The following is an 11,195-nucleotide window of genomic DNA, read 5'->3' as shown; positions in this document are numbered from 1 at the left end:
AAGAATTATGAATAAAGAGAAGTTGTATCGGTATTCTGGTGTGTCAATTTGGTTGATGTACTTGGTTTATGTATTACAACAATATGTGTGTTTCCGCCCCTCAACCTTAGACCTCACAGCGTTATGCTATTTGTTTAGTTTTGTCAGTTTGGTATGTACGTGACTTGTACTATGAACTTTATGATGACATATAAATGAGACACGTATTACCATGCAAAAAAGAAAAAAAAACTTAGAGCGGACACGTGGGGAAATTTTACCTTGTTTTTTTTTCTCTGCAAAAGAAAAAAGATACTATTTTTTTTACACAAAGACAAAAGACAAAGACAAAGACAAAGAAAATATCTCCTCCTCGGTCGGGCTCCAAACATCATGGGCGTGGGTGAATGAGCCTGGTCCGGCCCAGCCCGGCCCGGTCGACGAGGGCACGCGTTCTGCGGTGGTGGGAAGGCGTAGAAGAGCGCTGGTGGGAAGCCTTCGTCGGCAGAGAGAAGACAAGACGAGAGACGCCTAACCCAAACCCTAGCCGCATCCCACCCACGCCCGGCCGGCAATCCATGGCGCTGCGCAACCTGGCCGCGAAGTTGCGGATCCCCACCTCTGCTGCTGCCCGGCTCCCGTCGCCCCCCACCCCTGCTGCTTTCCGGCTCCCATCGGACCCTAGCGTTCCGCCGCCGTCCGTTTCTCGGCTCGAGGTATGCTCCTCCTCCTGCACACCGCGCTCCCTCAATTAAATCACTAGTTGGAGTCGGTAGAGCAAATCGACCAATAGATGGGTGATCTCTTGGATTCCCCAACTCCGGATCTCGACCCTTCGCTGTCGCTGAGACCACAAGTTTCGCCCGCCCTTGCCATATTCAAGTCTTGCCCTTGTGCTGTTGCTTGAATCCTCGCTAGCTAATCGATTTGACATTGAATTAATCTGCCCCAAAGACCAGCAGATTCGTAGTCATAGGTGGCCAATTTCATGGTTGTTTATCCCTAGTTCCTTTCTTGCAAGAGAGGCTCCGGAGTAAAAAGCACAAACACATACCATACCCACGCTAACCTTCTTTGGGTATGTAGTCTTCCCGAACTTAGAGTTTTCCCTTGCCTTCGCCGTTACAAATTACGCTCTGATGCATATGTGAGTTCTTTATTGGCTAATCCTTGTTGGCAGAATTTTACATGATGTGGCTCTCAAAACATTTGTTATTCTCACGCCTTTTTGCCTTTGACGTGGTTGATTCGCTGTTACAGACCATTCTAACTTGAAAACATTTGTTATTGTCATGAATGAAAGCTCTTCCCTTTTTTGCCTTTGATGTGGCCGACGTGCTCGCTGTTACAGATCATTCTAACTTGACAACCATTTGCGTTGCCATGAAAGCTCTTCTCGTTTTGCCTTTGCATGAGGCTGGTGCGCAGGTACTTGTTTTAGTCATTCATCAGTTGGTCAATTCACAGATTTGAACGAGAGGCACACTAAATTCTGACTGCTAGTGTTAATCGGCAACTTGATTTGGGATGATTGCACATTGTATCCCTTGTACGGCGTAAGTTTTGTAAGATCTGAAAATTAGAGCACTAACAGTCAAAGATCTGACATTGCAGTACCAACAGTCAGGAATGCTCCCCTATAAATGTTTTTTGCAGCTGTTTGTTGAAAGTTTTCGACTTAGTGTAATATCTGAACTCATCAGGTCTATGATTTCAAGAGCTTTTAGCACTGCAAATAGTGTCTCGTGATATTTTTGTTCCCCTTTATCCTACAATGACATGCAAGGATACCAAGGCTAAATCTTGGTCACTACCTTCTAATCTTCTTTTACCTTGTTGAATTGTAGAGCGCCAGAGACTGGTACCAGTTCCAGCGGGCACGTTATGATGATGTGACAAGAGAGTTTAGAAACTTCAGGTAAAAGCTACAACAACTTCCATTTTAATCCCTCTGTAAAGAAAATATAAGAGTAAGCTAAACATTCTTATATTTCTTTACGGGAGGGAGTATAGTGTTTATGACTACTCGAATGATTAATTATTATGATTGGTTGAGCTTGTGTTGTCTGAAAGGGTGGCGCCTTAATGTAATTTTTCTTTTTCTTTTTGGCAGGCTTGAGGTTGTGTGGTCTGAAAGGGTGGCTAACCTGCTTGATTTGGCTTACAAGGTGGGTTGTCCTATTGTCGTTGGTGGTGTGGTCATGAAAGGGATTGCCTATCGGGTGCTTGCCTATCAGAAGATGTGATGGGGGTAATGGCCATGTGCTGCTCTGTTCATTAGTGCAGATGCGTGTGCACTTGTCGTGAGCACTCTGGTTGTGGTAACTGGGAACTGCCTGCAAGAGCAGATAACCATGTAGAAATAAATGGTTTGTTGCGTACGTGTCTTGATCCGTTGTGTGTCATGGACCAGTGGTTTTGACTTGATGTAATTGTGTCTAAGCGTACTTCTTCCTGGTAATGGTGTTGGTGCACTTGGTTTGATGAAGAATGGTTTTTTTGAGCCTTGGTTTGATGAAGAATGGTTTTTTTGAGCCTTGGTTTGATGAAGAATGTTGTGTTTGCTTTCAACTTTTGTTTGTGCTTGTGGAAGTACTGATTGTGAGGTTCTCCGTTTGCACGCTGTTCAGGGGTCTGGTTTATGTACTGTGGACTTGGCCACTTTGCTTTTTGTGGCGGTAACTTTGTCAATTTTCCCCATACTGGTCAAGTTTGTAAGCTTTTGACAGTGAAGCGATAAGCTGGAACTGTTGTGCCTGATGATGTCCAACTTATCCATACAATTTTGAGGACGTGTATATCAGAGTACCAATTATCCATACTACTTGTCCATACAACCGTTCTGTGACATGGACAGGTGGTTATGACAGTAATTTATTTTTGTCAAAGCGTACTTCGTCCCCGTGATGTTTATTGCACTTGTTTGTTTGATGAAGAATGTTTTTGTTTGTGCTTGTGAATGTACTGAGTGGAGTGAGGTTTCTCCGGTTGCACTTTGTTCAGGGGGCTCTTTGTTTATTGTGGCGGTAACTTTCTCAACTGTGCCCATACTGCTTAAGTTTATAAGCTTTTGACAGTGAAGCAATAAGCTGGAAGTGCTAATGTCCAACTTGTACATGCAATTTTGAGGATGTGTATATCAGGGTACCAATTATTTTTAAACTATATCATTATCTTTGCTGGAAACTCAAGAGAAGAATATATTTTCCAGTGCTATGTGTGCGTAACATTTCTATACGAAACAACTTATCAAGATGCTTTGTATGCCGTAAACATATTTACCATCACTGGAGGTATATGTGTGAGGTTTGTCATGGTACAGTATGGGCCAAACTATTTTTTTTTCCCCAAATGCTAACCTTATACTCCTATGACAGGCTAGGGACCTGCACCCGGTAAAAAAGAAACCTAAATGCTTACGTCAGATTGTTAGCGTTCACTGATTTTCAGCATTTCCGAGCGAACGCCCTTAGAGCGCGCGAATTCTAAAGCATTTGCTCCACACACATTAAGATGGCAATCTAAGCGAACACATTAGGGATGGCATTTCTGTTTCTTGAGCATGGTAGTTTTCACCTTTTGTTGTTGTTGATGTAGTATGACAATTTCCTTGCCAGGATGGCAAATTCTGAGCATGCCAATTTTTACAGTTTTTTTAGGATGGCAATTCTCCATGTTGTAATCATCGCAAATCTTTGAAAATGCATAGGAATAATTGTTTGAAATCAAAATGATCAATTCCTCTTGACGATGGTTACAGGGCGCTTATACATCTCCTGGAGAGACACGACGACCCAGAGGAGGCGTCGGTTCCAGGGAGATGCATCGGTTGCCAGGGACACAGACGTCCGTGCGGTGCAACCGCTTGTCCGTTAGGCAAGGGTAGGTTTCCCTTAATTACAGAATTAATTTCAACACTCCTCCTAATCTACGCTTGACCATGTAGAATCATCTTCACGATTGACCGGAAAGCTCTATCATCTCAAAAGATTCTTCTCCAAAAGTTCTTCATAAAATCTTTGATGAGATCCTGAAACATATACTCACAAAGAGAGATAGCGTAATGTGCTGTTTGAACAAGGATATCTCAAGAAGAGACTCCCCCTGATGCTTGCAAGTCCCGAAGTCGTCGCATACCAATTTCATGAACATATTTCTAGAACGTAGAATTTGGTAGAGACATATTTCTAGAACGTAGAATTTGGTAGAGACTTGATAAATAAATCAGCAAGATTTTCGCATGATTTAATTTGCAAGACGTTTATTTCCCCGCTTTGCTAAAGATCATGGGGAAAAACCACTTAGGAGAAATATGCTTAGTAATATTACTCTTAATGTATCTGTGCAACACAGTCCGCATTGTCTTAATAGATAATGGTTGGTGATTCTATCGAACCAATTCCACATGACTGTTGTATGTGGTTTATCACTCTGCGAAGCCATACACATTCGCATGTTGCTTCAAATAATGAAATTATTTCAGAATGATTGGTAGATGTTGCCACCAGAGTCTGTTTTAAAGACTTCCATGATATAGCAGTGCCATCATGTAGGAACACGAAGCCGGACTGTGATTTGGCATTATGGGGATCAGACAAATAGCCGGCATCTACATATCCAATCATATCAGAGTCTTGATTTTTCTGGAACGGGAAAAATAGGCCAAGATCCTTTGTGCCTTGTAGATACCAAAAGATATTCTTCACTCCAGACTAATGACGTTTGGTGGGAGCTGCGCTATGTCTAGCAAGTAGATCCACTGCAAATGCAATATCTAGTCCTGTGCAATTTGCAAGATACATAAGTGCTCCAACGGCACTGAGGTATGAAACTTCAGGTCCCAACACCTCTTCTCCATCATCCCTTGGTCTGAACGGATCTTTCTCTGCGTCTAGAGATCGAACCACCATGGGAGTTTTAGATGGATATGATTTGTCCATATTGAATTTCTCTAATATTTTTTGGATATAGGCAGCTTGGTGTACCATGATTCCTGAGGGAATGTGCTGAAGTTGAATACCTAAGAAAAATTTGGTCTTACCCAAATCCTTCATCTCAAATTCCATCTTCAGGTGATTGCGTGCTTCATCAATGTCTGGTGTGTTGCCAATGATGTTGAGATCATCAACATACATAGAAATGATGCAAAATCCTATAGAGGACTTCTTGATGAAAACACATGGGCAATCAACACTACTGGAATAACCTTTCTGAAGAAGGAACTCACGGAGTCGGTTGTACCACATCCGTCCTGACTGTCTTAAGCCATATAATAACTTATTCAACTTTACACAATACATGTTGCGTTTTGCACTTTTATTCGAGACAGGGATTCCATCAGGAACCTTCATATATATGTCTGGATTCGGTGACTCATAAATATATGCGGCCACGACGTCCATCAACTGCATAGATAGTCTTTTGCACTGCTAAGGATATAAGATATCGCAAAGTGGTTGCACTCATTACTGGTGAATATGTTTCAGTGAAATCAATGCCGGGTTTCTGCAAGAAACCTTGTGCTACAAGCCTTGCTTTATATCTCACCACCTCATTGTTCTCATTCCGTTTCCGGAGAAAAACCCATTTGAATCCCACAGGGGAAACATTGGGAGGTGTAGGTATTGCTTTAGTGAATACCTTTCTTTTGTTAAGCAAGGCAATATATGCTTGGATTGCATCCTTCCACTTAGGCCAGTCGGAGTGCTTTTGGCACTCAATGATAGACCTTGGATCATGATCACTGAGAAGGGTATCTGCAATCTTTTCAGCAAAACATATGTCGACAGTCGTAGTCTTACGGTCAAATGATTCACCAGAATCAACATAGTTGATGAAATTTTTTTGCACCCCTAGTGACTCTTCGTGATTTCTCAATACGATTGAGTCTGGGTGTTCCGATATCCCAGCCAGTTTGTGCACACTGGAGCTGGGTTGTGGAGGTTGCCCTTCCACTGGGTGTATACTACCCATCAGGTGTTTGCCAATGTTGAGTTGACATGCATTTACTGACTCTGAGGTTTTTATCCTCAATTTCCCTTGCTGCTTGCTAGAAGCATGCTCCAGGTCAGAGGTCGTACTACTCCCCCTCTTTTTAGGAATAGGGAGTTGAGTGGTTTTTATTGGTACCTCCACTCTTTCTGGCGCGTTTCTGGCTGGATTTAAGGATTTTGTAACATCTTTCATATCAGTAAATGAATCTGGTAGATTATTTGCAAGATGTTGCAAATTAATAATCTTCTGAACTTGAAGTTTGGTCTCTTGGGTACGTGGATCAGATGATGAAATGGCATGAACATTCCAATCAATTTCCGGGCATTCTTTCTGGTACTTGAAATCTCCCCCTAATGCCAAAAAATGTTCCTCATTAAATATGCAATTAGCGTGATGGGTTGGGAATAGATCCCCAGTCAGGGGTTCCAGGTACTTGATAATCGACGACGATTTGTACCCCACATAGATCCCCAACTTCTTGTGTGGGCCCATATATGCCCACTGTGGTGGTGAGATCGGAATGTATGCAGCACATCCGAACTTACGCAGATGGGAAATGCTAGGTGGATTTCCACGTACCAATTCCAGAGGGGAAGAACTCTGATATGCAGTTGACCTTAATTGTATCAAGTCAGCAGCGTGTAAAACAGCGTGGCCCCAACAAGTGGTTGGAGAGTTGCAATTTGTCAACAAAGGTCTTGCAATGAGATTGATCCTCTTAATCAGTGATTCAGCCAAACCATTTTGTGTATGGACATATGGAATAGAGTGCTGAACTTCAACCCCCAAAGCCATGCAATAATCATTGAAAGCACGTGAGGTGAATTCTGCGGCATTGTCCATTCGAATTGATTTAATTCGACTTTCAGGATAATGGGCTTGCAACTTAATGGCTTGCCTCATTATCTTGGAAAATGCATGGTTTCGTGTGGATAGAAGACACACGTGTGACCATCGTGTAGATGCGTCAATCAAAATCGTGAAATACCTGAAAGGTCCAGATAATGGTTGAATGGGACCACAAATGTCTCCTTGAATACGTTCAAGGAACCGAAGTGGTTCAGCTTGTATTTTGAGGTGCAAGGGCCTCAAAATTAGCTTTCCTGTGGCACAAGATGTGCACACAAAATCTAAAGATTGAGAAAATTTTGACTCAAGCAAATTATGACCAATGGAATTGCTAATAATTTTTCTCAACATCCCGATTCCGGGATGGCCTAGGTGATCATGCCAGGTTTGGAATGCGTTAACATTCTAAAAATTACTTTGTATGCAACATGTTTCACGGGTTTGATGTACGTATAGTACAAACCAGACGATAGAGACGGAATTTTCGCATGTACCTTTTTGTCATATCCGTGATCTTTAGTAAAGAGTAGATACTCCTCTTTGTTGTCCTCATGGGTTTCAATGTGAAAACCATTTTTACGAATATCTCGATAACTGATCAGGGTACGTGAAGAATCAGGATACAATAAAGCATCCTCAATTTTCACTTGTGTACCACTTGGGAGGGTGAATATGGCACGTCCAGTATCAATAATCACTGTATCGTGTCCAACGATAGTTAGAATATCTCCATTCATCTTTTTTAGAGTTTGGAATATTTCATCTTCCTCAGTATGGAGTTTGTGGTGCCAGTGTCCACAAGGCATAATTCCTCTTTCTTGGGATTGTCCCCGTAGAAAACTATATAAAACAAAAGAATTTTCAATAAGAAAACCTCATGTTAATACATAGAATACAATCTTATTATATCAAATGTGCTGATACAATCTATATCTATACCTACTATTAAAGGGAATATGTATTCTTGGTTTGGTTTCTCTTTGTTTCATCCTGTTTTCTGATGATTTTTACGTATGCTATTTTCTGGTTTGGTTCGGTTTGAGCCTTTGAGGAACGTGTGACGTACGTGAAAGAAAACGAGAAACAAAAGGCTGCGGACATATGTGCAAAGGAAATCGGGACGGCCGGCCCACGTGCAAAGGAAACGAAAAACTAAGCGTTGAGGACGTACGTGAAAGGAAACTGGGACGGACGGCCCATACATCTATTTTAGTTATCAGATCCACGTAGGAGAACTATTCCAATGCAGAGCCATGGATGCCCCGATCCAGATTTCACAAAGAATTCCCGCAATAAAAAGAGGCTCGACTAGAAATCAAGCTTAATTGCATTGCAATTCGCAAGCCTGCAATAAAAAGAGGCTCGGCTAGAAAACAAGCAGGCGTCCGATAGTACTACATAGTTGGCCGGAACTTCGTCGGCCGATTTTACACTTGAGGTACATGGACAAGCAGGCTACAGTTCATTGCTTTAAGAATGTCTACAACCCCTCTTCCTCCCCAACTCGCTTTGGCTACTTGACTGTATCTCAATTTGGTCTGATGTATTAGCCCGTGCTAATCTCTTTTTTAACGTATTTATTGGCACTAATTAATCTTATTGATATAGCAATGTTTCTTGGTGGAGAGATCCATGCGAAGCAACAAATTCTCCAGGACAAAGATTAAAGGTCCTGAATTATAGTGCTATGCATGAGAGATACATTCGTGTATATGACTGACAATAACATTAGCAACTGTTGTATGTTTTTTTTTCTAGGGAATCAAGAATTCTGCAAGAGTTGCTTCCTACAGTTTATCCCTTTGTTTGGATTTAATATTTAACTTATCTTTTTTCCTAAGGGAAAAAATGAGTTCTTTTTTTGCGGAAAGGGAAAAAATGAGTTCATATATAACTCTACTCATAACATGTGTGTACCCTCCGGAGATGCATTTTCGCATACATTCATGGTTGATCTACAGGCATAATAGTATATTGTACAATTGGTGGACAGAACATGCAATACCTAATGTAGATTGGTGACCGGAACACCAGTATTGCAGCGTATCTCTTAATTTTGTATTTGGTTAGCACACACTACACTACCAAGCAGCCCAAAGTTCCAAACTCATATCTGTATAGTTGGTGATCATGTAGATGCTTGTAGGTATGCTAGGTGAGTACTCATGAGTGCTTGCAAGAGTGGATGAATTAGTGCAGATCTTTGATACATGCAGTGTTTGGAGGCACAACTTTTACATGTCACTCATGTCCTAATTTAAAAGTAGTTTGTACTATTGATTTATTTCTCATGTGCTTCATGAAGTTTTTGGTAGTTCACTGTATCAAGAGCACATTGTATTTGACATGCGTTGTGGATCATCTCACCCCTAAGCAGTGAAAGAGCCAGAGGTATTTGAGGAAATTACCTCGAGTTGTTTGATAATTTAGTTCCCAATTCTCATTTAATTTTATCGCCCGTTGCAACGCGTGGGCACTTGTACTAGTACAATATAAAGACAACAACAAACTTATGTTCTTATTATAATAATCACAAATGGACATAATTAAGTAGATCACTAAGGAGATTGAGGGACTAGTCGAAGTCGCAACACACGTTGCTTGCGGCGTACTCAATCAACATGTTCTCCGTTTCAGTAGGATCCTCAGGCGGATAAGGAATCATGGCGTTGCTTGGTCCAGGAGGAACATCGTGTGAACCACCATCTCCTTTTGCGCTATGCGGATGAAGGTTGAAGTTGGCTTCAAACCTTTTCCCTTGAGGTGCTTTGCGTCCCCGAGATTGTTGGTACAACATAACCAGATGCTTAGGCATTGTGCACTTTTCAGTAGAATGCGTGTAGCATCCACACTTGTTGCAAAGCTTAGATTTATCAAACCTGGGCTTTGAAGTGCCTTTTCCCTTGCGTTTCTGGATCTCCTCTTCATATTGCACTTTCACTTATGCTTGAAGTTGGATTGTTTACCCCGAAAGGTACCATTAATCTTTTTTCTATTCGCAACATTCAGATGAACTTCACGTAAAGGTTGTGCCCCAACTGGGCGCTGAGAGCCATTCTTAGCGAGTAGATCATCATGCTTTTCAGCTTGAAGTAACATGTGAATAAGCTCGGAATAGACAGTGTAGTTACGAGCACGGTATTGCTGTTGGAGGATCATGTCTGAAGGGAGCGTAGTAGACAAAGTTTTCTCTATCTTCTCCCCCTCAGTAGGTTCCTTCTCACAAAAGCGCAGTTTGGAACATATCTTATGAACAACATGATTAGACTCATCAATGGACTTGAAATCCCGAAGACGAAGATGAGTCCAATCATGGAGTGCTTCTGGCAGGACTACTGCCTTCTGCTGTCCATACCTCGTTTTGAGGGCCAGAAATATAGTACTAGGAGATTCCTCCTGTAAATACTCAGACTTGAGATCTGGATGAATATGGTGCCTTATGATGAATAAAGCAACATAGTCCTGTTGTTCTGTCAACGACATGGCTCCAGCCGGGAGAGAAGTCTCAGGGGCTGAATTGCACACGCAATCCCACGAGACGCAAGACTGATCTTGATGTCCATAGCCCATGTAGGGTACTTGTGGCCATTGAGGGCAAGCTCCTCAAATTCTTTGGCAATCATCTTTGCCTACATGGGGAACCAGAGATAATTAATTTACGGGTGGTAAATTAAAAACCATCATGGTTGTGTAATAAGAATGCAAAAATTTGATGCTCAAGTGAAAAACTTGAAAAATTCTCAACCTCAATTGTGTGAACATAACACTTTTAAGACCGCTTAGATCTCACAGTAGTAGGCTATATCGCCATTACCTTGTGTATGCTACAATTCAGATATAAGGAATACACATTGGAGGTAATCGCTTGTCGAGAATGACAAAGCCTATACCTCATAGTAAGAGGAGATAATCTGCAAATGAGCAGCAGATCCCAACTCATTACCTTGTGATTCCAAATATAATAAGGGAGAAATATTAAAAAATTTGCAAGTTTGATATGCGAGAGAAGATGATCTCAATCGCAAAAACATGTTCAAGAGAACTTGATATGTGGTAAACACATGGAAGATGCCATTATTCTCAGATGAAATCTGGTACTTTATTTATATTGTCAATCCATTACACAATATAAACACACTAATAATTACACAAGTCTTAACCTAGATTTAATCTAGAACTGGACTAGAATGTAGTCCTTCCGTCCCATAATGTAAGACGTTTTTTTACATTATGGGACGGAGGGAGTAGAATGTAAGTAGCAGTCAAACTAGGTACTAAACAGTATTCCCTCTGTTCCAAAATAGATGATCCAACTTTGTACTAGTGTTTAACTAAAAACAGAGAAGAAAAAAGAAAAGAAAAACAAATCCTGA

General features: G+C 41.4%; 1 protein-coding gene across 1 annotated transcript; it reads left to right on the top strand.

The window, feature by feature from the left end:
- The first annotated feature begins 504 nt into the window (after positions 1 to 504).
- On the top strand, positions 505 to 2,513 carry LOC119323132. The gene is made up of 3 exons (XM_037596710.1): positions 505 to 695; positions 1,827 to 1,897; positions 2,093 to 2,513. Exons 1-3 carry the CDS (start codon positions 558 to 560, stop codon positions 2,223 to 2,225), a joined length of 342 nt encoding a protein of 113 aa, XP_037452607.1. The 5' UTR covers positions 505 to 557; the 3' UTR covers positions 2,226 to 2,513.
- The last annotated feature ends 8,682 nt before the right edge of the window (positions 2,514 to 11,195 follow it).

This window comes from Triticum dicoccoides, chromosome 6B (genome assembly GCF_002162155.2).
Source record: "Triticum dicoccoides isolate Atlit2015 ecotype Zavitan chromosome 6B, WEW_v2.0, whole genome shotgun sequence".
NCBI lineage: Eukaryota > Viridiplantae > Streptophyta > Magnoliopsida > Poales > Poaceae > Triticum > Triticum dicoccoides.
Note: the sequence above shows the minus strand (reverse complement) of the source record. Positions and strands in the feature narration are given on the sequence as shown.